The sequence below is a fragment of the Marmota flaviventris genome, chromosome 3, assembly GCF_047511675.1.
Source record: "Marmota flaviventris isolate mMarFla1 chromosome 3, mMarFla1.hap1, whole genome shotgun sequence".
Taxonomy (NCBI): Eukaryota; Metazoa; Chordata; class Mammalia; order Rodentia; family Sciuridae; genus Marmota; species Marmota flaviventris.
In genome coordinates, this window is record NC_092500.1 from 39,052,627 (window position 1) to 39,079,819 (window position 27,193).

At 32.9% G+C, this 27,193-nt stretch overlaps 1 protein-coding gene across 4 annotated transcripts in view; it reads left to right on the forward strand.

Moving 5' to 3' along the window:
* The window catches only part of Ppp1r12a (protein phosphatase 1 regulatory subunit 12A), a 137,612-nt gene that overhangs the window by 47,486 nt on the left and 62,933 nt on the right, over positions 1-27,193 (forward strand). For all 4 annotated transcript variants that reach the window (XM_027920474.3, XM_071609662.1, XM_071609663.1 and 1 more), the window contains exons 3-4: positions 17,070-17,188; positions 26,836-26,995. In XM_027920474.3, coding sequence (XP_027776275.2) covers positions 17,070-17,188; positions 26,836-26,995 — 279 coding nt within the window. The remainder of the gene's footprint in view (positions 1-17,069; positions 17,189-26,835; positions 26,996-27,193) is intronic.

A 27,193-nucleotide genomic window follows, 5' to 3' on the forward strand; every position in this document is an offset into this window, starting at 1 on the left:
TCCCAGGAAAAAGAATAAGTAGTTCTTGGGAATCCAAATGTGGAATTTCTCAGTGTCAGATGTTCTTGTCTCCCCACTGGCTATCCCTTTGGTATTTTGTATTAATATCAATAATCGTACACATTCTCTATCCACATCTTTTCTTTTGCATATAGCTATATATTGTCAAATGATTGGATTTTAGCATATTAGTAGTCCTAGTCCATGTCTATATAATCATGAATTGTTAGGAGAAATTAATAATAATTCCCATTTGGCCTATTCTGCTATAGGAATAATGTGATACTGGTTCTCCAGTTCGTTAACTTGCTTAGTTTTTCTTAAGATTATTTTCCAAAAAGTATGTTTTTTAGAACATTTAATGAGAAATAGTCATTGTATTCTCAACTACCTTTAACATGTTGATACTTACCAAGAAAATCTTAATTCTTTTCAAACATTGAGCATGGAAGAATAGGTATCTTGAAATTTTTTTATTATGTTATTTTTTCTTGCTACTATGTATCTATACCACAAACAGTTTTGTTGTCCCTTTTTTTCATGTCAAAGCTTATCAACAAATAGATAAATTGGAGTTCTGTATAGTAGTCCCTGCTTATCCCTAAGGGATACTATTCCAACATTCCCCCAGTGGATTCCTAAAACCACAGATAACACCAAACCTTATATATATCATGTTTTTTTCCCTACACATACATTTATGATGAAGTTTAATTTATGCTAATCATAACAACAATAACTAATAATAAAAATAGAATAGTTATAATAATACTATAATAAAAAGTATGTGAATATGGTCTTTCTTGGAAGAGTCAAGAAAATATTAACATTTTCAGACCATGGTTGAATGCAGGTAACTAAAACTGTGGGAAGTAAAATTACAGATAGCAGGGGATTATTATAAATCTATTTTAGTAAGACTGTGTAGTTTTATGTATTACAGATTTTAACCCTCCCCCCATATGAATGTTGGAGATAGGATGCATTTGTTTTAAGGGAAAACAGTATACAGTGAAATGAAAAGTACACTAGTCTGAGTTCATTCCTGACTTTGCCACTCCCTACAATACATCTTTTTGTAATTTGTTTCTTCTTTCTAAGCCTTGATTCGTCTATTATAAACTAAGAAAGTCTTTTTGCCATTGCAAAACATTGGTTGTTCAAAATTACAATCATGGTCCCAAGTTCTTTACCCTCCTGTATGTATTTTTCATGCTCACCAGAAAACTTAAATCTCTTCTTCATAGAAAAATAATAGATAATTGAGCCATTTATCTTCTACTAAACTCAAAATTTAGGCACTTAGGCTTAAGTAAGTTGATATGGATTATAAATGCTTCTTCAACCACTATGGAGGAATGTGACCTTGGCAGATTGTTTAACTTTTCTAAGCTACAGTTTTTTTCTCTATAAAATGGAATTAATATTTCCTGGGATTGTTTTGAAACTTATATGAGGTAATCAAGCAAATATAATATCTGTCACATAGGAAAATACTATGTGTTATCTCTGGGAAAAGAAAATTCACCCTCTTTCTTCAGATGTTTAATCCTTGTGCTTCCTTTTTAAATTCATGTTTCTGAGTTTGAGAAGGTCATAATAGTTGCCCTGAGTGATTTCCTTGCTAGACCTATCAGGTCAATTGATATGCTCTTAGTTGCAAGTGAAAGAATACCCAATTTTAGTTGACCTGAAGAGTAAGAACATTTGTTGTATAGGATCATGCATTTAGAGGATGGGCTTTTAAGTTTATTAAACTCTTCAGTGATGTCAGTGGGGACTTAAGGTTTTCCTGGGTGGTTTTTTTTTCCCCCTTAATTTACCGGATAGGGACTTAGCCTTGTTTCCTGTTGGTCACAGGATGATTGGTACAATTCGCTTTTAAACATCCACGTCCAGAGAAAAAATTAAAAATGAATTAGGGCAGAATAGAAAACATCTTCTCCATATTTTGTGTTTATCAAGGAAGGAAACCTTTCCCAGACAGCCCACTGATACTGCCTACTTCCCCTTAGGGGATATCACTGGGCCCAATCATTTGCCTGTGTCCTAGCCAGTAAAAGCAAATACCTGAATGCCAAAAAACATGAGAATGAGGAAGAATAAGCAAGTTGTTGCAGCTTCTTTTCAGTAGGGTAAATATTAATTTTTTGAAGGACAGAATACGAGAGTGTGTGCTTCAGAACTTGTGCAAACAAAAATGACATGTTTTGGGCAAGGGTGACTAGAATTCAACTATCTTTCCATAAGCAGTTTTAGTTTATGGTCATGGTGTAACTGAAGTGTTCTGAGTCCATAGTTTCTTTGAATCATATTAAAGTTAGAAGAATGATCCATTTTCCTTTTTGTTGTCTCTGTCATCTTTGTGTGTATATGTGTGTGTGTGTATGTGTGTGTGTGTTTAAATAATGACTTTTTTAAAAAATAAAAGACAGTTTAACTCTAGTATATGTTAGATTATTTGTTAAGACGATGGTAGTCCTTTCAAATGTTCTCTTATTTTTATCAATATAGTCTCTGTCAGCAATTAATTCCACTATAATGAGAGGAGTTAAGGAAACCCCATTTTTCTTGGGCAAAGAAAAATATGTCATAGTTACCGAAGAGGTAGGGTAAAGATATTTCCCAGAGGAGCATTTATAGAGATGATAGAAGGCTGTATTAATAATGACATAAAGACAATAGTTATAAACCAGGTATGACCTACAAAAAGTAGGGAATGTGGTCACTTTGCTAAGTGAAATGTTAAGATTGGATGCAAATCCTGGTTCTGCCATTCACAAATTTTGTGCTCTCTATGATTTAAGATTCTTTATAAAATGGAATGATCCAGCTTCTTCCCAGTTCTTATTTATCTTATTGCATTCCCCTTCACATGTTTTTTTAAATTCTGTCAATACTAGGCTATTTTTACTTCTGTAACATTCACTATTGGTTTAAATATCAGTGTGTCTTTCCTCATAGTGGTTTATTTGCCTTTTTGCATTACTTGAGCAGCTACCAAGCTCTCAAAGTACAATTTGAATAAGTGTCATATCTTCCAGGAAACCTTTGAACCTTTGTGATATTTTTCTCTGATTCTTTTTTTAAATTTTGCTTTGATAATTTTTTCTATTGGTGCATTATAATTATACATAATAGTAGGATTTATTGTTGCATATTTGTACTAGCACACAATATAACAATATAATTCAGTCAATTTTACTCCCCATCTTGTCTGATTCTTCATCATCTCTAATATGTCATTTATTTTCATTCTTCTTTACCACCTGCTTATGCACAGAATAGTACTAATTCATTCCTGTTGACCTGAGCAAGCCCAGATCAGTTTACTCTGAAAATTTGAAGGTAGTTAGTATATTTTTTACTTCTGTTGGAGATAATAGAACAAAAAAATTGACACTGTGTAATATTTATGGAAAAATATATATCTTAATTTAACAGTGAAAATATTATGTTTCCTATTCTAGTATCTGGTCTGTAGCCAAACAGAATACAAGTAAATAGAATACTTGTAGCTTCTCATATTCTAGCTCACTTACCTTTTCACCAAAATAATTATCATCAAGCCCTCCCTACTCCTTAAAAAAAAAAAAAAAAGTTAAAGTATTAGGGAAAACTTAAAGTAGAGATTGTTGAATGAAAGACAAATAAATGAGGTTAGTTTAGGGAGTCTGATGTCTGATGTTATGCTCAGCATATGCATTGTTCTAACAAATGCTGTCTTGAGTTTTTTAACTATTTTTATTAGTTATTGATGATTTTTTTTTTTCTTATTTGTATGTGGTGCTGAGAATCAAACCTAGGGGGGTCACAAATACTAGGCAGGCGCTATACTGCTGAGCCATAACCCTAGCCCCGTGACTGAGTTTTTTATGCTTAGGATTATTTTTACTTTGGATTTACATTAGGATTATTTTTATTTTGCTTAGAATTATTATTATGTTGTTTAACACATTTTTAAAATCATGCAGTTAGTAAATTGTTAAGCACCTACTCTTTATCAAGTCAGATATTGAAATGTATGCATTAATATCATTTTCCCCACTGCTTTGGTATGCTAAATCAGCAGTTTTATGGGCTGAATAGTGTGACCCAAAAACTGTCTTGAAACTGGAATCCCTAGCATCTTGGAATATGACTGTATTTGGAAGATGAGGACCTATAAAGAGGAAATTAAATTAAAATAAGGCTGTTAGAGTACTAATTGAATCTAATTAGTGTTGTTATAAGAAGAAATTTGGGCACAGAGACACTAGGGTCCTTCATATAAAAGAAAAAAGACTATATGTGAGGAAACAGCTGAAAGGTAGCCATCTACCAGAAACCAGACTTACTGACACCTTAATCTTGGTCTTTTAGTCTTTAGAACCCTGATAAAATAAATTTATATTGTTTAAGTCACTAAGCCTGTTGTTATGGTAGCCCTAGCAAACAAGAATAGGCAATATAATATTCTCACTGTTACAGTATATTTTTCCATAAATATTACAGTATCAATGGTCATTGTCTATAATTTTTTAGAAATAAAATTATATAGTATGACTTTAGACACATAGGTTGAGTATTCCTGATAAAAAAAATTCCAAAATATGAAATTCTCCAAACCCCCAAATTTTTGAGTGCTAACATAGCAGTCAAAAACTTCTGAATGATTTTGGAGCATTTTAGATTTGGGATTTTTGGACTAGAGATGCTCAGCTGGTAAGCGTCTACAGATATTCCAAAGTTAAAAATAAATCTCAAATCAGAAACACTTTAAAAAAACAAATTCTAGTTCCAGTCAATCCAGAAATCCAGATAAGGGCTACTAAACCTACACTAGAAATGGCAAATGATTATGGAACCAAATAAAATATGTATACAATTTTTTTCCCCACGGTACTAGGGATTGAATCTAGGACACTCTACCACTGAAGTACATACCCAGTCCTTTTTATTTTTTATTTTGAGACAGGTTCTTGTTAAGTTACCCAGGTTGCTCTCCAACTTGATCCTGCCTCAGTCTCCCAAGTCAGTGGGATTGTAGACATGCATCACCATGCCAGGCTATGTATATAATTTATTGCTCCAGTCTCTTACTGTCAGTTAGTTACAGCTGTCTAGTCATAAGTTAACTAAATTATAAACTTAAATTATTATGTTCAAAGCATTAAAAACCAAGTCCTAGGGCTAAAGAAAAAATCACATGAATGTAGAGGAGTTGTACAATGACAACATTTTATTTTCATTCCTTTTAGTTTGTTATATATAATTTTCACAAAAGAAACTTTTCGTGTCTACTATTTGGTTACCCTCGAGTATGGTTCTTAATGGGAAAAATGGCTGTATGTTTTTTGTTCCCTATATGTACTAATTTTTTAAATAATGAGTTGGCTCACTTAGCACTTCCCTTCAGCAGGGACTAAATTTTTTTTTTTTTTCCAATTTAAGTAATACTAGGAGTCCTGCACTGGTATGTATTTGATCTATTTCAGTCCATTCTGATTATCCTTACTGAGAGCAAATTGTACAATCTTTGGTCATTAAGAGTTTCTTCAGGGGCTGGGTTTGTGGCTCAGTGGTAGAACGCTTGCCTAGCATGTGTGAGACACTGGGTTCAATCCCCAGCACCACATAAAAATAAACAAATAAAATGAAATAAAATTGTATCTATCTACAAGTGTGTGTGTGTGTGTGTGTGTGTATCTTAGGTTGGCTTCTAAGTCATTGGGACATGACCCGATAAGGTGGTCTTTAAAAGCTTCCTTACTATCTGTTATTATAAGATGTTCCAGATTCATCTTGTACATTTTCTGTCCAAGGTTTGGATAATGCAGTTCTCCAAGGAGAATAGCAAGGAGCCCCGTTATTTGTAATAGTTGCTAAGAGTCTCAGTGCTAAGAGTTGGTCATTGTTTCTACTTCAGAATTAGCATCAGATTGTTTTTCTTTAACCTTTCTATCTTGTTATTATTTCCTTTCTTCCTCACTTCATTGACAGATACTATAGGATTAAAATAATACATAATTACTCATTTGCTTTATCAATTGTTACACATATATTAAACAGTATACCACTACCGACACTAATAATAATATGATTACTAAAAGCATTTTGAGGTTTTATGTGTTTATTTCACTTGAAATAGTTCTTTTATATTATGCTAGGCATAGACATACCATTAGGTTCACTTTTTAGTTTTTAAAATTTAATGTTGTTTTATAATTTATATAAAACACTAGGTTCCAATATCAATAGCCGATCTACCACCCTGTTTCTTCCCAAACCTTAATAGATACCCATTTTTTAAAAATATTTTTTTAGTTGTCAGTGGACTTTATTTTGTTTGTGTAGTGCTAAGAATTGAACCCAGTGCCTATCACTGAGCCACAGTTCCAGCCCTAATAGGTACCCATTTTAAATAATTAAATATTCTATTCCATTTTGCTTTTTTATTATAAGTATTATTATTTGAAATAAACAGTGATAGAATATCACTACTTTGCTCTTTTTTACTTAGTCTTAAAATCACCATATACTGGATGATAGAGATACTCCTTATTATTTTTTTATGTGTTTTACTCTGTTGTCTTTTATGTTGTAATTTAGTCTGTCCCTCTTAATTAACCAATAAATGCTGTTTAATTGAATGACTGTAGTTTTAGTCTTGAGTCTTCCCCTCCTCCCCCATTTTGTTTTGTACTCTTGGAAATTATAGACATTTTTGTTTATTTGAAAAGTATTTTTCATTTTAATAAGGAAACTGAAATAATTTAATTATATTTTTGATATGGAAATGATGATTATTCTGATATAATCCTTGTGTTTTAGTTTATCACATTTCTTTTTTTTTAACCTTCCACTATGAATATTTTAGGAATGCTTTTATCTTTAGTGACTTTAATATTGCCATAAAATTTTCCAATATAATATCAGCACATTTAATACATTTTTCTTCCTATTTGGAGTAATTTTAATACTGTTGAAGATTTCTTAGTCTATAGGATTACATTCAGTGACATTTTCATGGTTTTTATCCATAGCATAGAAAAAACTTGATTAGCTTTGTCACTTGATCATTAAAACTAAGTTATTTAAGATTATGATAACTTTAAAATATTTGTGGTGGCTTTTTTATGACTTGGCTTTTCTTCATTATGTAAATATCCAGCAGAATCCTCAAAGATTGGCTCAAGCTTTAAAATATGTTCAGTATCTATTTTTCATTACCTCTTTTTTTATTTCTCATTGATTCTGGGTACTGTTGTCACTGGAATTATTATCACTGATCTTAAGCATAATTGTCATCTTCCCTCCATCTCTTTTTTTTAGAATAAAGCTAGATACACACATTTTTATTCAAAGCTTTTCAATGGTTTTATACTGTGTTCAGGGTAAAAACCAGAGTTCGAAGACCTACAGGGTATGGTTTTCTCTTAGTCACCTGACTTTCTTGCTCGGTGTTCTTTTCTCTAAGTTCACATCTGCCTCCACACTGGTCCCTTGCTGAAGCATCTCATGGTCTTTGCACCTGCCGATTCCTCCATCTGAAATTCAATAATCTTTTTGATGCTTTTCACATTCGAAATTTGAAAGGAAGTATAATCCTGCATGAAACATTGTAATATAGTGGTTAAGAGCTAAGATTCAGGAATGAGACAGCTTTGTAAAGGGATTACTGTTAACTTTGGGCAGACTACTAGCTTCTCGAGCCTTTGTTTCTTCATTAGTATATTAATACTTGTTCTTCATAAGATTATTGTTATATGAGATATTGTGCTAAGACAATTGTTACAGTACATGGCACATATCTATAGAGTGAATGTTAGTTGAATTAACAGTAATTGTTCAGTAATTTTTGGTCACCAATTTTTAGTGAAAATACATACTTTTGGTTTCTCTGAATTATTTAGCAAAGAAAATTATCAACTTATTTTTTGATTTTTAGGGAAAACTTACCTAGATAAGAGGATCAGAGGAAAATGAAGTAGTCATTTGCCGTATTTAAATTGATACTTGAGAGAATAAGTAGACTAGCAGATATATGACGAACACTAAAGAATAAGTGATTAGTTTTGTTTAGGGCATTTAAAAAGAGAGTAAAGGGAGCAACATTATCTATGATGAGCAGTTTTTGCCTCTAGGAGTTGGGAGCTAACTGCCTGAGGAAAGTCGTGTTATTGATGAATAATATGTGACAAAGCCCTTTGACTGGCCTTCACTATATGAACTAATATTTGCTGCTTTTGCGGGGAGTGGGGGTAACACCAATTAACTGATAACTCTGCAGCAAATAGGTTACTTCTAGTAATAGCACTCACTACTTCATCCATTAGTAGAGTTGCAAACCTGCCAAAAGCTTTCATCTTTTTAAAGCCTGATAACATTATATAATTTAACTGGGTAACCCCAAACTAATGAAACATACAAAAAAAACAAAAAAACACTTTTGCTATGATAACCAAGTTGCATAGTTTGGAAAGACTGAAAGTATAATTGCTGTTTAATTATATGTGGTTGAGACAACTTAAAAGATTGAAAGAAAAAAAATCTAGAAAGATTGTCTGCCTATTCAGATTGCTTGTTAACTTCAAGTTTATGCTTCACTTTAGAGATGCTTTGAAGTTTTAGATAAGGTTTCATGGATATGGTTTATGTAAGAAAGGCAACATGAATTTATATTCAGTAGAGACATTATCCAAAGAAAAGGTCTGCCCTTCACTTAAGGATGGGTAAACTATCATACATTATATCTTTTATGTTGAAGTAAATATTATTTACATACATGTATTATGTTTTATGATTCCCTATTTTAATCAGATTTTTGGTTAACCAAGCAAAAACTGATCCAGATTGCATTGAATAAAAGGACTTCTTTGGGGGCTTAGTTTTTTCAGGGAGGAAGCATTAATGGAATATAGAGTAGCAGATAGAGTATGCAGGGAGTTTCATGCCATGCTAAATTTCTTTCAGTGGTAATTCTTTTTTTTTTTAATTTTATTTTTATTAATTGTAGATGGACACAATACCTTTATTTATTTATTTTTTTTTATGTGGTGCTGAGGATAGAACCCAGTGATTCACAACCCCAGCCCTGGTAATTCATTTTTAAGGAAGTGATGACTTTGAGTCTGTTTTTTTGGAAACTCTCCTTAGAAAAGTGGGACAAGAGAACTAAAGCAATGTCAGTGAGATTAGAAGTGGAGATCATAAAGAAGTTTGAAGAATAAAATTAAGAAAGCTTGGAGTGATTCACTGAATTTAAGGTATTAAGGCAAACAAAAATCAGAGGTGGTGGTGATGATGATAATGTGCTTACTGTGTGCTTTTTTTTTTTTCAGTTCTCTAAGTCTTTTAGTCATTCTAACATTCATATGAACATGTACTTGATACTACCCTACAGTTCCTATACACAATTCCAAACTTCTAAAACTCTGAATATTTAAAAAATAAATCACAAGTACGTTTGGCATAGATTCAGTGGCCAACAAATAATCATGACCAGAAGTGGTGTGAGGCTATTTGTAGTCTTTATTTGTCCTATAAAATTGTAAGTTTATATTTTATGGAAATATTGGTGTGTTTAGTTATGAAGTGCTGCCTCAACATCTGGTGATGGTGTAACATAATCCATAGTATTATTTTTTTGAAATATGAAAAGTTTTAAAATTTGGGTTTGGATGAGGGGTGATAGACTTATATTAATAATTGTTACTTTATGGGTGAGAAAACTGAGTCATAGAAAGAAATTTTACTCATTAAGTGGCAATGTTAGGATTTGAACCAAAGTAGTCTAATTTTTCAAGTCTGCATTCTTAGCCTCTATAGTATGCTTGCCTCCCTTTTTTATCCTTTGTAATTAGGAAAATGATGCTGTTAAATTAATTTTTCCTCTTTTTTTTTTTTTTTTTTTTTGGTACGAAGGATTGAATTCAGGGGCACTCAACCACTGAGCCACATCCCCAGCCCTTTTTTTTTTTTTTTTTTGTATTTTATTTAGAGACAGGGTCTCACTGAGTTGCTTAGTACCTTGCTGTTGCTGAGGCTGGCTTTGAACTCTCAATCCTCCTGCCTTAGCCTCCCAAGCCACTGGGATTATAGGCACACCAGCATGCGTGGCAAACTACTTTATTAAGGGATCTAAAGAGCAGTATTTGGGAAAGCAGAAGAGGAAGCAGTGTACTTGAAAGTAGATTTAAATTGTTGAATTTCTGATAATAGTGGGAAAGATGTAATAGGAAGCCAGAAGTATTTTTGGATGTATTAAAAAAAGTACACACTGCCAGGTGCAGTGGTGCATACCTGTAATACCAGCGCTTTGGGAGGCTAAAGCAGAAGGATCGAAGATTCAAAGCCAGCCTCAACTTGGTCATACCCTGCCTCAAAATAAAATATAAAAAAAGTGCTGGGGATGTTGCTCAGTGATTAAGTGTTCCTGGATTCAATCCCTCGTACCCCCCGCCCCAAGTACAAAATGAATTTCATCAAATCGAAGGTGTGTCTATTGTAACACAGTGTGTCAATTACCAGTTTTAAATGTTAAAAATAAAATTTTAGGCAGTTTTAATTTTTATCTCATAGGGTTTTTTTTTTTTCCATAAAGTATTATTCTGTTTTAGAGTGTTGTTGATGCAATATTCCATTATTATTTTGGGGTTTTCTTCTAAGTCACTGATATATTCTGCAAGGTTTGATTTTTGGTGCTTTCTGGATTGTAACAGAAAATATCAACAAGAAGTATTCAAACAAAACCTAGGAAGACATTTTAAATAGCAGTTAAGTCTAACAAACATGATTCCAACCTTCCTTCCTTCCCTCCTTCCTTCCTTCCTTCCTTTCTTCCTTTCTTTCTTACTGGGAATTGACCTGGGGTACTCTACCACTGAGCTCCACCCTAAACCTTTTTTATGTTCTGTTTTGAGATGGTCTTGATAAGTTGTCCAGCTGGCCTTGAACTTGGGTACCACCCAGGTGAAAACACTATGAATAATTGTGAATGATATATGTGGATGGTAATGACAGTCATGTCATGTCTGGCCAGTGTTGATTGTAAGACATCATTGATTTTAGAGTATTTCAGTAATATTAAGATGTGGAGGAAATGTTCATATTCGGATTATTAAAGGATGAGTAGGGTTTTTGCCTCTGAGGACTGAAAACTTCAGTAATAAGGTAGGATGGTGTTACATCTAAGTGATTTTTAACAGATATGCATTTTTCAAAAGTTAGTAGGTGAACAGAGAAGTTATATCTTCTGCTCTGGGAAGGAATTGAGGGAAATGGAAAATACTGAAGACAGAATCTTGAATACTGCTCTGTGAAAAGAATTTAAATACTTCCTCACTTTCTAAAGTTTTTATGAATAACAATCTAGGTACCCAGTTCAACAAATTAACTACTTTCTTTCAGAAGTGTTAGCTTGGTCTTTGGTATTGATGTAATTAATCATGGTGTAATTGTGGAACCATGATTTTAAGATATCAGAAATTGAGCAGAGTATTTGCAAGAAATCAGGAGATTAGACTAATAACATTATTTATGTTCAAAAATAGTAATTCTACCACACTTTTTTAAAAAAAAAATGTGTTCTAATTAGTTATCATGACAATAGAATGTCTTTTGGCACGTTGTACACAAATGGAGCACAGCTTCTCCTTCCTTCCTCTGACTGAATATGGTGCAGAATTACACCGATAGTGTAATCATACATGTATGTAGGGTAATAATGTCTGTCTCATTCCACCCTTCTTCCCATCCACACCCTGCCTCCCCTCCACTCACTCCCTCTGCACAATCCAGAGTTCCTTAAATTGGAATATCTAAAACAGGTTAAAATTGAATGTTATAAATGGTTCAGTTTCTTAACAACCAAAAATGTGACAAAGAGCGTTTTTGCTTCCAAGAAGATAGAATAGATATGCTCTTTCCCCCACTCTTTCCACTAAGTGCAACAAAAATGCTCACCAGGCTGTAATGAAGTGCCTTAGTGCCTTTATTGCAATGGTGTCAAATTAGGTCAGGTACAGAGTCAGGGTTGCATCCTCTTAATAAGCCCTTTTTCCACCTGCAGTGTCAGTGGAGGAAGACCATTTGGGAAGCCCAGACTTCTGGCTTTTCTCAAAAATAAAATTTTAATTTGATCTGCAGGAAGTTTGATTTCAGGGACAAATTGTTTAATCAGTCCTGTTTTACACTGTGGTATAGAAAACCCAAAATGAAATGGGAAAGAGCATTCACATTAAAGACACAAGATTATTTACATTTTTTTTTTTTATTTTTGTTGCCTGGAGATTTGCAAAGAAAATAGCATTTATTTCTGAAGATAATAGTGTAAATGTTCTCTTAACCCATCTTTGATAAGTTCATGGTGCTTAGGTTTCAAAATTCCTTCTCCTAGGGTGGCTTTGAATAATTCATTTGGATTTTCAAGAAACAAATATAGTGCTATTTTACTAATGTTCTGATTCTTAAAAAGTTAAAATAACTTGATACTAGTTTTCCTACAGTAAATAAGAGAACAAATTATAGGTTTCAATTCTGAAATTTCTTTCTCTATTCACTGTTTTCATTATCCTCCCCTCCCCCTGCCTTTTTTTCCTTTTCATTGGTGCTAGGGATCAAACCCAGGGCCTCACATATACTAGGCATTCTACCACCCAGCTGCAAAGCAGAGTTTATATTAAAATATCATTTTTTAAATGAAGTACTTTTCTTAAATAATTCCTTCTGTGGTTTAGTTTTTGACAAAGTTCAGAAGAAAATAAATACTATTTCTTCTAAATTCAGTGTACCACATCCAAGTTGCATCCAGTAGCTTTGCTAACAACTTATATCCTTTGTTAGATTATTCAAATATTTAAATAGTTTTGTAAAAAATTTCATTTGGTTCATGTCCTAATTTTGAGGCATATTTGTTGATCCAAAATTATTTATAAAATCAGAGTTGCCCAATTAGTATAAAAGTCTCAGTCTTGCAGTTTACTAGCTTTTCATTTTTTCAGTTAAGAATTTTATCCTATATTTGTTGGCATTTCCTGTGATGACCTCCTTTGTATTGTTTAAGGAGCTAGTCACCATTGTTAGGAAAATACAATTCTGATTTTCTTTACCCTGAAGCACTCAGTAGAGTTGTCATTCTGATAACAGCTCAGTCTTCTTTCTGACTTTTCAGTTTGAGGCTCCTTTGCAAAGTCTGTTTTTTTTGCTACTGTTGTTGTTATTGTTGTTGTTTCCTTAAAATAACTATCTCGCATTTTTCCTAACTAGCAGTCAACACAGACTGCTTCTATTTCCCCAGTTTTTGTTGTTCTGAAAGAAATCTGGTCATCTCTTTTCAGGATGTTTAGGGTCCCTCAGAGTGAATTTCTAGTATTCTACGTAGTCTATTTGCATAAACTAATAATCTCCCATTATTTTAAACATTGCTTTATTTTAATTATAACCTTACCGCATTTAAATTCACATAGTACTAGAATTTTTATAAATTTGTGTTCAAATGTTTAAGTTAATGGTTGTCACACAAGTATCAGGTCTCAGAGGTGGGAGCTAAATTCAAAACCTGCAGGGTATAAAGGTTTCTGCTTTTTTTTATGTAACCAACCGTAGAATGGATTTTGGAGATTAGTCATGGTAGATGAGAATTAATGCCATGGTGTTTCATTTTTTTTTTAAATATTTATTTAGTTTTTAGTTGTAGTTGCACACAATACCTCTATTTATATGTGGTGCTGAGGATCAAACCCAGGGCCTTGCACATGCTAGGCGAGCGCTCTACCACTGAGCCACAACCCCAGCCTTCATTTTTTTTTTAAGAGAGAATTTTTTAATATTTATTTACTTTTTTAGTTTTTGGTGGACACAACATCTTTATTTTTATGTGGTGCTGAGGATTGAACCCAGCGCCACACACATGCCAGGCGAGCGCGCTACTGCTTGAACCACATCCCCAGCCTGATATGTCTTTTTTTTAATACTTAAATTTGTAAATAATAGTTGTAGGAGAGGTTTTGAATTGTATGCATGCATGCATGCATGCATGCAGGAATGCATACATACCAGTGCTTTTGGCTCAGGAAGTGTTCCCAGCCGTGTTTCTTGCCAGCGGTTTTAGAAATTCACTCTTTTTAGTTTCTCTTAACGTCTTCCAGTTTGCAATAAATTTGGAATTTGCCATTGCTTGGACCTGATATTTCCTTGAAACTGTGCTTCATATAGTTTCCTCTGCTTCAAACACTGCAGCTACTCTGAGGTATTCCTTTTATTCTCAGTCTTTATGACTTTTGGATGATTTTTAATATCTAATCAGAAAAAATTTTTTAAATATTCTTAATTGTTTGATTGGAATTTTGCCTAGTGTAATAATTACATATTATCTTGAATCATAGCACAGTTTCTTATTCCACTTAAATCTTATTTTCCTACTTCAGACTCATTTATTTGTATTACTTAAGAAAATGTTCTGTTTTGCTTTTATATTTTTTAAAACCGTGAAAACAAAATTTTGCCCCAATTTAAGTATAGCCTGGGTCAGTAGACGTCCTGTGTAGATCATAAAATTGTTTACAATATATTAAGTGTAAAAATGCGAGGTTACAAAATGATGTGGTAACTGTTTTTGTAGACTGATTCACATTTACAGAATAAGTTTATTACAGAAAATGAAATATAATTTTCCCTTATCAACACTTTGTTGTATCAGAAATGATACAAATCTTTTCAACTTTGTTGTATCAGAAATGATACAAATCTTTTCAACCTGCCTTGTAGAGATAACTTATCACTGTTAACAATATGGTGTATATTCTTTCATTCTTCTCTTTCTCTCTGTGTTGTGCATGTATATGTACAATAAACAGAGACATTGATCTGTTCCTTCACTTACTCTCAGGAAGATAACCTGGGTCCCGAAATGCATACACTTCATGTCACAGAGCTTTGGTGCTTTTTGTTCTTTCTTATCTAGAGCATACTGTTCCTCTGTTCTGTTTTTTATCAATACCTACACATTCGTCAGATAAGCCTTTCCTGAGTTCACTAAATCAATTTTTCCTGTTACATACAGGTTGAGCATTTTTAACCTGAAAATCCAAAATCCAGAATGCTCCAAAATCTGAAACTTTTTGAGCTCTGACATGATGCCACAGGTGGAAAATTCCATACCTGACTTCATGTGACAGATCACAGTCAAAATGCAGACACAATAAAAATATCATATAAAATTACCTTCAGGCTGTGGGTATAAGGTAAGGTGTATATGAAGCATGAATGAATTTTTTGTTTAGACTTGTGTCCCATCCTGAGATATCTCATTATCTATATGCAAATATTCTAAAATATGAAAGCCAGGAAACACTTTTATTCCTAAGCATTTCAGATACCTATACATATTCCCAGATGTCACATAATTCTTTTTCATAGTATTTGTTACAACTTTACATTTACTTATGTCATTAACTCTCTTATTAGATTTTTTTAGCTTTTTGAGAAGAAAGTCCACGTTTGTTTTTTGCTTACTATTGTATTCCTGGCATGTAAAATACTGAACACTCTAAATATTTGTTAAATTAGTGAAAACATTAGAAACACAGGCAAAAAATGTAAAGAAGCAGTTTACAAAAGGAGAAATACAGACGCCAGTAAATATACCCAGTATTTTCAGCCTTGTGTGTGATTGGGAAATAGAAATTAATGTCATCTCTACTGTCTTGAACATTTTTATAGACTTATACTGTCAAGTGTCCATTTAAGAGCATGTTTTTTAAGAGGATAGTATTAAGTGAAAGTGTGTTCCAACCATACTGCAGAATATTTTTCAGCTATAAAGAGGAAAGTCTTGCATTTTGGTTCATTTAGAGTAATCTCATTAATTTTTTTGTTGTATAGAAATTACCATGTGTGTTTTGCACACATATTTCCATAGTAAAGGAACCAAAAAGACTTTTATTATACTGTTGATAGGGTTTATATCTGGGGATTGAACATGGTAGTAGAAAGAGAAACAAAAAGGAGTTCCCTCTCCCCCACCAATTCTCTCTCAGTGGACTTATGATTGTTATTTTTAAAAAAATTTTTAAATATTTATTATTATTATTTTTTTTAGTTGGACACAATATCTTTAATTGATTTTTATGTGGTGCTAAGGATCTAACCTAGGGCCTTGCACATGCTAGGCGAGTGCTCTACCACTGAGCCACAACCCCAGCCCTGTTATTTGTTTTTTGTTTTAACTATTGAGATTATATAGTTGGTTTAAAAAAAAAAAAATTAGTTAGGGATATCAAGAAAAGACCCATTCTTTATATGTGGGAGAAAAAAATCAGAGATACCAAAATCCTGGTCCAATTTAGATCCATAAGTAGTTCTAGGTTTGGAATTTATATAAATAAAGCTCAATGACTCTGGAAGATGTGTACTTGACTCAGTGAAAGGGATTAATAACTTTTGGAAAGTTTGAGGAATCTTGTGGGTACTTTCTTAGAATTGTGTGTTGCATAAAATAAAATACAAAGTACAGTTGAAACCAATTATACTGGAATTCATTTATCAAAATGCTAGAAAAACAATGCTTGTGGTGTAGTTATGTATCTGCTGCTTCAGTAACACACTATGATAACTACTAGGTCTAATAACTACTCTGAACTTCAGAATAAGGATGAGCAGAAACAATATTTAGTATTATCCTCATAAACTGGATTTTTAAATGAACTTTCTGAATTCTACTTATGGACACCGGTTAAGAACCTTTGCTTATGGGAATGAAACTGGGAGTGTAGATTTCAGGAAACCAGTACCTACAGAGATGGTAAAAAGTCTCAGTGGAGACAGTATGATCCTATGTAAGATTTTCTAATTATTACTAAAAATTAACATTTTTATACTAGTACGGGAGTGTGTATGTTATAGGAAATTTAAGAAATCCAAATTAAAAAAAAAAAACATTCTGTGGTAGTTATCTTAAAATTTAAATAATCAATATATTTTTTAATCCCTGCTTTCTACTGATTCTCTGATGGATGAACTTTCTTCATTTGATACATTTCATTTTTTTTCAGTGTTTTTGCTTAACTAGTTTTGCTTTGACTTTACAGGTTTTTGATTGGTCAGGGAGCACATGTTGGTGCTGTCAACAGTGAAGGAGATACACCTTTAGATATTGCAGAGGAGGAAGCAATGGAAGAACTACTTCAAAATGAAGTTAATCGGCAAGGTAATATTAAAAACAACAGGAAAAAAGATTCTTAAAACTGTTCAGAGCGAATAGATGCTGTGTTTTTCCTATAAAAATGTTTGTTGACATTAAGGATGATCATATCATCAGCTTACCAAACAACATTTACAGTATGATTCTGTTTAAAAAAATGAATATTCGATTCTTAGTTTTCTTTTTAATATTTTTTAAAATTGAAAGAAGTATCAAAAGCAGCAAGAAGGCATAAAATTATATGGAAATAGAGGAATTCAAGAACAAATTAGAGCAGACAGAGGGAAAAGAAAGTGTGCAGAATGGGTGTGACACATTGTAAATTTAAATGCCATGGTCAAGAAGGCCTCTGTAGGTCAAGAAGGGGCATTTAAGTTGAGATCTGAGTGAATCCTTTGGATCTTGGCAGAATATTCCGGACAGATGAAGTAACAAGTATAAAATGAGGTGATACTGTTATATTCAGAGAAGCAGCAAGTACACTAACTAGCATGAATGGAGAAGGCAGAGCAAAGTAAGTAGGAGGCAATATCACATATGGTCTTGTGAGTCATTTGGAGGACTTTGTGGGCAAAGTACTAATGTGATCTCATTTACTTTTTACAAAGTATCCCTGGCTGTTGTCTTGGGAATAGACTGTAGGAAGGCAAGGTGAAAAGTCAAATAGGAAATATTTGGGATAATTCAGGCAAGATAAGGTAGATTTAGACTTGAGAGGTTGTATATTAAGTGATGAGAAAAGATTGAATTATGGGTATATTTTTTGAAGGTTTGGCCAAGAGAATATAGGGTGTGTAAGAAAATACAACATTTTTAGTCTGAGCAGTTGAATGGGTAAAGTTTCTATTTGAGTTGTGAAGATCGTCAGAAGAGTATGTTTTAGGGAAAGATCTGGAGTTAATCATTTAATACATGTTAAGTTTGATTGCCTAGTAGGTATTCAAGCAGTTGAATATGTGTGTTTGAAGTGAAGTACAAGATTAAGATATAAATTTGGTAGATGTCTCTTTATAGGCGGAGAATGATTACTAGTGGTGCATTTTATTTTGTGAGTGATAAGTATTCTAAAATTATAAGTGATGATTGTACAATTCTGAAGATTTACTAAAAACCATTGACTTGTATAATGTACACACATGCACGTGTGTGTATTTAATACATATATTATACAGCAACTCCTCTTCTGGGTATATATCTAAAAGAGTTAAAAGCAAGTTCTTTTTTTGCAGGGGAGGGGGACTTGGGATCAAACTCAGGGGTACTCGACCACTGAGCCACATCCCCAGCCCTATTTTGTATTTTATTTAGAGACAAGGTCTCACTCGCTTTTTTGCTGAGGCTGGCTTTGAACTTGCAATCCTTCTGCCTCAGCCTCCCGAGCTGCTGGGATTACAGGCGTGAGCCATTGCGCCCAGCAAAAGCAAGTTCTTGAAGAGATATTCGTACACCCGTGCTTATAGTAGTATGATTTACAATAGCTCAAAGGTAGTAGTGATAGTAAGCCATTGACAGAGAAGTACGTAAACAAAATGTATATATACATACACATTTCATTCAATGAAATACTAATTAGCCTTAAGAAGGAGGGGAAATTCCAACATGTTACAGTGTGAATGAACCTTGACAACATTGTACTAAGCCAGTTACAGAAAGGTAAATACTGTATGAATACACCCATATGCAGTACCTAGAATAGTTAAATTTGTAGAAAGTAGAATGATGGTTGCCAGGGGCTGGTAGGAGAAGTCAGTGGAGAGTTGTTTAATGGATGCAGAGTTTCAGCTTTGCAAAATGAAGAGAGTTCCAGAGATTTCTTGCACAACTGTGTGAATGTACTTAACAATTTTGGACTGTACACTTAAATTGGTTAAAATGACCCATGTGTTCTTTGTGACTGACTGGGAAATGTGTGGCTTACTTCTACTACCTAGCATTGTTAGAAAATGTCTTATCACATACCCCTAGATCAGGAAATGATCAGAATTCAAAGTAGGATTTCTTCTAATTCACATCCTTTTGTTCCATTATAAAGTTGAAAAATCACAAGTCAAACCATTATTAGTTAGGTTTTGTGTGTATGAGAAACATTGCAAATGAAAAATTGTCAGTAATACGCAGTTTGAATATATAATTTCTCTTAAATTTTAAGATACTCATTGTAAAATGATGAAAACATCTAACTTCTGTATTATGGTTGCCAGAGTGTCCTTTATGTGCACTTACATGATGAAACACTTGTTATCATATCATTGATGATTTGTATTTATCCTTTGTAAGAGCTATGATTTGTAAAATTATGTACATATTGTTAATTTTATCTATGAATTTTATTTTGGATAGAAAAGAGGCTATTAAGATATTTATTTTTAAAAGATAAACAGTACCTACAACATGGTCAAATCTCAAAATAAATATGCTTAGGGAAAGAAGCCAAATAAAATGAGTATATCCTGTATGATTACATGTTATAATATTCTTGAAATTGCCAGCTAACCTAGAGTGACAGTGATTTGCCTGGGAATGAGTGGGACAAGGAATGGCAGGAGGGGAATTAAAAGGGAAATAAAGAAACTATGGGGGATAAACTTTTTTGTTTTTTAGCTTGATTGTAATGATGGTTTCATAAGTATATGTCAAAACTTTCCAAATTGTGAACCTTCATTGGCAACTATATCTCAAAAAAACAAAGTACAAGCCAAAAAATGGTTAAGATGATCAATTTTATCTTAATAAAAATTAGTTTTACACCGGGGATTGAACTCTGGGGCACTTGACCATTAGGCCACATCCCTAGCCCTATTTTGTATTGTATTTGGTGACAGGGTCTCACTGAGTTGCTTAGTTGCCTCGCTTTTGCTGAGGCTGGCTTTGAACTTGCAATTCTCTTGCCTCAGCCTCCTGAGCCACTGGGATTACAGGTGTGTGCCACTGCTCCTGGCTATCTTTAAAATTTTTTAAAATCTATGTGTACATATAAAATTACAGTGTGTGATTTCCATTGCATTCCAATATATTTAGTATTATCAAAACTGAGCTTTACTAATGTAGATAAGCTTTACTTATGTAAATAAGCTTTTCTTATTAGGACTAATAAGACCTAATAAGAAAGAATATGGGATCTGCCTTGAGAGGGTTGGCTCCTACCAGAGTATGGTTTATCAGGAAATAAATGCTAAAGATTAGAAAAGAATAGAAATTAGGCAAATCCCTTTAAAAAGACATTTTAATTCCTTGGATTGGGAAAATTTTAAAATGTTTACTGGTTTGTTGGGGGAAAAAAACTTAGACACTAAAACTTAGAAAATATTTAAATAGCTAAAGTAGAACTGGGGCATTATAAAAACTGATTGAAGGTATCTAGCCCAGGAAAAACAGTGTACTTTAGACAACTGTTATAAACTGGAGACTAGATAAGCACACAGAAGAGCTTTTAAGAGCCATATTCTAGGAACATTTCCAAGTCAAGGTATTTTCTAGAATGGAAACTGAAAGAAGAGAGAGGTATAAAGTATAACAACCTAGAAAGAATAACTCAGTCTGCCTATCTTGCCCTATCAACATAATAGAAGCCAAAATTAATGCACAGAAAGCCAATAATTTTCTTGCAAACAATAATAATTCAAACAATGGTAAATCTTTTTATGCTGCTGTTTGTCTGATATAGTTAACATTTGTTGTGAATTACAAATGGCATGAAGTTGTACTAAAAACTTCTTGCCTTTGGTTTCCTTGTACATAACTGATTCATTCAGTGTTGATTAATTGTGCTAGCAAATGTTCTAAGTGCTAGGTATTAACAACAAAGGAAAATAATAAGACAGTTTTTGTTCTTAAGGATTTCACAGTCTAGTGGAACTGGCAGATATTTAGAGAGATTGAAAATACAGTGTGTGCTATGTGGTAAAATATATAGGAACATGTACGAGAACAGAAAAAGCTATGACTAATTGCAATAGTTAGGACAGGTTCAGAGTGATGATATTTGGAGAGAGTTTGCTTGGCAAAGAAAAAAGCTGTTGGACAGAAAAGGTATGTCAGGCGCATTGGATATATAGCATATGTAAAGAATTCATTATAACTGGAATAGAGACAGAAAGTTGGGATGGGATTAATAGAAGGTGAGGCCTAAAAAGATAGGCTGGAACCAGATGGTGAAGGATATTTGTAGACGTTGGGATAGGTGAAGCAAAGATCTTTCATGAGGAAATTAATCTGATTGGATTTAGTTTTCAATAATAAAAGCAGATGGCAATTTGAAGGATGCAATAGAATGTGAGATACATGGTGGTGCATATTCCTTGAAGAAAGCTCTTCAGTTTGTCAGTGAAAGATAAGAGCCAAAACCTAGTGCATTTGAGATGGAAAAGAGTAGGACTGTCTTTAGGAACTGTGGAAAATTAGAACAGTGTGAAGAAGAAATGAATGTAAAGTTGAAGGAGGAATTAAGACCATCTCACTGATGTTTGCAGTCAAAGAAGTATGGATTAGATGAGTTAATGTGGGAGAATGGAATAAGGCAGAAACAGAACTAGGGGGAATATGAGTTTGAAGACATATAGACATATTTCGTTTTCAGTAGCTAAAGGACATCGGGATGACAGCTTTCGGTGCATTATTGGAACATAGAAGATATCAAGATGAGAAATGTAAATCTAGAACAGTAGATTAAGGGAAATTTTGAGAACTAGTAGGTGAGGTGATGCTAGGAATGAAAAGCCAGAGTAAATTTTTCCTTCTTATGTGCAGGCATTGATCAAAAAGGCTTTTCATGCATTGTCAAATGTTATCTTCACAACAATTCTATTAGATTTATACTATTACCTCCATTTTATAGGTGAGAAATTTGAGGCCTAGTAATTTGCCTGAGGTCACACAGGTTAGTTAGAAAGCGAGAGTTATATAGTTCTGTCCCAGTGTAACAGATATATTGAGCCCACACTCTGCCCCACTTTAAAACACTGCGTTTTATTAAGAATGTCTCCTAGAAAACACTTCATGATGTTCACTTTATACATAATGAGAATGCATGAATTTATATAGTATAATAGTTATTAAAAAAACATATAAGGGAATCTCTAATAGATTTTAATAATTATAAAAAGCATAGTAAATACCTCTTCAGATTACCTTGCTAATAGATATATAATATCAGATTTATATTTTTAAGTTCTTTAATCATTCTTTTGACTGTATTATAGTATCTATGATCAGTAACTAGTTATGATTAAGAATATTGCCTTTGAAACTAGTAAAGACTGAATAGAAGCCAAAAGTATTTTTGATTTATATTTTAATATGATTTTCCTTATTTAGCTAGGGTCAAAATCCATTTTTGATTCTTAACTGAACAAATTCCAGTTTAATTTTATTTCTATTATCTAAGAGATTTGGCTACATTTCAGTGTAATACTCAGTGCTTTTAACTAATACTGACAGTTGTTAGTCTAATCACTTTATTATAGTTTCCCTTCATTATTTTTGTTTTTTAAATCCTTGCTGCAGTTATAGTTGGTGAATCAAGGACCAGTTAAATGTATAAATGTTTTCTCTATTAAACCATAAAGCAAGACAAGAGAAGAATCATAGAATTTTAAAACTAGTAATAATAATCACACCTGTGCTGGGGTTATAGCTCAGTGGTAGAGAGCTTACCTAGCACTGTGAGGCACTGGGTTCAATCCTCAGCACCACATAAAACTAACTAAATAAAATAAAGTTATTTTAAAAAATAATCAACATATTAGTGTTTACTCCTGATCTAAACACTTTACATAGGTTAATTTTTTAGAACAACTTAATAGGGTAGGTACAGATATTACCCCCATCTTACAAGTGAAGAAACCAAAGCATAGCACAGATTGTGTCTTGCTCAAGATAATATAGCTTGTCAAGAGATTCAAACACATCATACCAATATCCAAAGAAGTAATGGTTTTAAGTTTTTGATGAAATGAGCAGGTCTGTTTTTCAATCATCTTTTTCTTTTCTTTTTTTTTTTTTTGTTGTTGTTTGTTTTGTTTTTGTTTTTTGTTGTTTTGTTTTGTTTTATGGTACCAGGAATTGAACCCAGGGACACTTACCTACTGAGCCACATCCCTAAACCTTTTTTTTTTTTTTTTTTTTTTTAAATTTTGAGATAGAGTCTCACTAAGTTCACAAAGTTCTGAGGCTGGCTTTGAACTTGTGATCCTCCTGCCTCAGCCTCCTGAGCTTCAAATTACAAGAATGTGCCATCACACCCAATCGTGTTTTTAAAACATTTTTTGGAAGAACAAAGTGAAGGACTTTTCTAATTTTCTTCAACATGTAGAATATCCCTTTATATATAATTTAGCTTTAAACTTGAATTGTTTTATATATATACTTTTATGATTACACAGAGATACACATATATACATAGTGTCTGTCTGTCTCTCTCTCTCATGATTTGTGGCCAAAAGAAGTGATTTCTTTGTAATTAGATAAAGATAGCATAAAGTTAGATGAATATAGAAGTAGGTATTTTTTAATTTCAAGTAGAGGAAACGTAAAATAGCAAATGTAAGTCACAGTGTTTAAGATTGTGAAGATAATAGAGATAAAATAATAAAGAGGTAATGTTTTAAAAGACAGCAAAAGAATAAAGAGTAAGAAATCATTTGCTAAAAATATTGTTATTAGTGTATTGTAATTATAGCTTTACAGTATGGTTAACATTAGACAGCATCTTAAGTATACTGATTATCTTCTGATAAGAAATTTTTGATAGGTAAAATAACTATTATAATAGTGGTAACTTTTTTACAAAAGTTAAAATAGGTTGTAGTCATTATTTATAGTTTATATAGTTGACTGTTTGTAAGTCTATTGTAAAGACGACTGGAAAGTCTTATTGTAAGTTTCTTTCAGATGTGGTAGTGAGAAATTCAGTCTCTAGTTTGAAGAGGCTTTTCCCATAATTGTATAACCTTGGGGTTTTAAAATTAGTTTTGAATTGTTGTATACTTTTTAAAAGTTGAGCTTCAATTAAGTATTGAACAAGTTTAGTTGTCTTGAAAAAGCTTGGTAATGTGCTAAGCAAGCAAAAGTAAGGCTGTGAGTCAGGTAAAGGATAATGGCTTACCCAGTAGCACAGAGGTTCTACTTACTAACCTGTGTGGAGATCTGGATTGTTAGAAAATGGAGTGGTATAAGAAGACGACGACTAGAAATGAAGTTAAAAATGCATTAAGATGGGGCTGGGGATGTGGCTCAAGCAGTAGCGCGCTCGCCTGGCATGCGGGCGGCCTGGGTTCAATCCTTAGCACCACATACAAACAAAGATGTTGTGTCTGCCGAAAACTAAAAAATAAATATTTAAAAAAAAAAATGCATTAAGATCACATCATTAAGACCAAGTTTTTCTGCTACATTTGAACTATGTCTCATAAGTGGTAAGCAGCCATTGTGAAACTTTATGTAGAGAAGTATTTTGGTTTTTTCCATCTGGTAGCAGTGAGGGGAATGAATTGGGAACCACTGAAGCTGAGTAAAGGTTTGTGAGATTAAGGTGTGAGGTGTGAGATGTGAACAGAGATATAGTGACAGGAGCCATCTAGAACATAGTCTAGAAGATGGCAACTCAAAATCTTGTAACTAAATGGAGATTGGGAATAAGATAAAGGGAGGCATTCAAAAGACCCTCAGGTTGCTGGGTAAATGGTGGTACCTAGTATAAGAAATATAAGCAGTAAGCAGAGTAGTTAGGAAAATCAAATTAAGATTTTAGCTTAGCGTTTAAGCTCATAGTATATCATCTTAATATATTATTCTTTTAGTATCTAGTTCTGTTCTCCAGGCTCAGATATCCAACTGACTACTTAATTTCTCTGACTAGATTTCAATTAGACATCTCAACCTTCACATTTATGAAATTTGAAATTTTAGTTTTTCCAGTTGCATGGGCCAAATACCTGATTGATCCTCTACTTCTCTCTTTCTCCTATATACAAATTAATATCTATATCCAACAACAAATTCTTTTGTTATGCCTTGAAGAATTCAGAATCTAACCAATTCACTTGTCTTCACTACTTCACTGCAGTTCAAGTTACCTTTATCATTTGCTTAGATTGTTTCAGTGGCCTCCAAATTGATATCTCAGTTTTATATCTTAACTATCCAGCATAAGTGATCATCCTAAATTAACTCAAGATTGTATCACTTTGTTCATGTCCTCACTATTCCATAGGTACCCTGGCCACCTTCTGTATACGAGGAACATTCTAAGCAGGCTCCCACCTCAGAGGCTACTGGTACTTTCTTGCCTCTGCCTAAAATGTTCTTCCAAATAACAGAGTGGTTGACACCCACCTCTCTCTTATTTTAATATCATCTGATCAAAGACACCATTCAGTTTATATAAAATAATAGCCCCTTCTAATTACTATTTTTTAACCCTTATTTTCATTCATAGGCATATCTTGCCATATAACAAGTACACTTCTATGGTCAAACACCTAATAAAGTATTTGCCATGTAGTAGATACTCAGTATGTATTGGAGAAATGGATAGATGGATGGAAAAAATCCTTACCAGATAGTTGGATATATGGATATGGATTATGGGAGATAGATTAGCTGAGAAGATTAAAAAGTATTTGTGTTACTTATTTTTTATTCATTGTTCACTTAATTAACATTTACTGACCCTTTATTTTGTTTCAGTTCTTCTGCCCAAATAGTGGATTTACAGGATGTAAAGATAGTATCCATACTTTTGTAAGCTCATAGTTTTATAAGACAAATTGTAAATACATTGTGGTGTATTATTTATTAGATATCCAGCAGTTGAAACCATAAAACAACATGAGATCAACAAAAGCATATCACTTAGGAATTTCAGAGTTACCTTTACTAATTAATTTTTTTCCCCAAGAAGTGAAAGTTTTTGAGGTAGGAGCTAGTGTGTCCTATCCAGTTTTGTATTCTTCCCACTTTTATCATAGTGCATATATATGCTTTTAAGTGAATGAACATCTAAATAACTTAATAAAATTATAAAAATAATCCTAATGGTATGAATAATGTACTATGTTAAAGAAAACAAGTTTAAGGTCTTATATATTCTTAAATGAAGACAAGACCTCCAAATTAAAGCCAAGTTACAGTGTTCAGTAAATATTCATTCCTACTAGGCTAGGGTTTAGAAAACTGGTCAAAACAGGAAATATAAATTTGAGAATTTGGGGCTGGGGCTCAGTGGTAACGCACTTGCCTGGCATGTTTGAGGCACTGGGTTCATTTCTCAGCACCACATAAAAATAAATAATTCAAAAATAAATAAATAAATAAATTTTAGAATTAAAAAAAAAAAAAAACTTTGTCTTTTTTTTTAAACCCAAAGATTATCTTAGGAAATGTTTAAGCTTTTAAAACCTGAAGGAGTAATCAGAAAAAGCAAAATGAAAACCAAAATAATATTGTGGGGCAAGCACTAATCAGTAGAGAAGGCTAGTAAGTTATCTACAGTGTTTCCGTATTCCTTTATTTAATATATTTTAAGCAGCCCATTTTTCAAAAATATGCTTTCATTTTTAGTTTTTCTTTAAACTTTAAATATTTTGGGTTAGCTTTTTAGCGTAGAAACAGCATTTATGTTTTTAATAAGAAAATAATTGTTTTTATTTTATCAGGGGTTGATATAGAGGCAGCTCGAAAGGAAGAAGAACGAATAATGCTTAGAGATGCAAGGCAGTGGTTAAATAGTGGTCATATAAATGATGTACGGCATGCAAAATCTGGAGGTACAGCGCTTCATGTTGCAGCCGCTAAGGGCTATACAGAAGTTTTAAAGTAAGTATTGTTTTTTTACAGAATTTATTGTTTTGCTTTGGTTTGTTTTCTTTATTTCATTATTCCTTTTCTTTAAATGTCAGCAAACATTATCTTGGGGCAGCTTATAAAGAAGTAAATGTCTTTCTTCAGTTAGAAAGAGAAAATTACCTTGAATGTGATTGCTTTTTTTGTTTTTTTCAGTTTCATTTTTCCCAT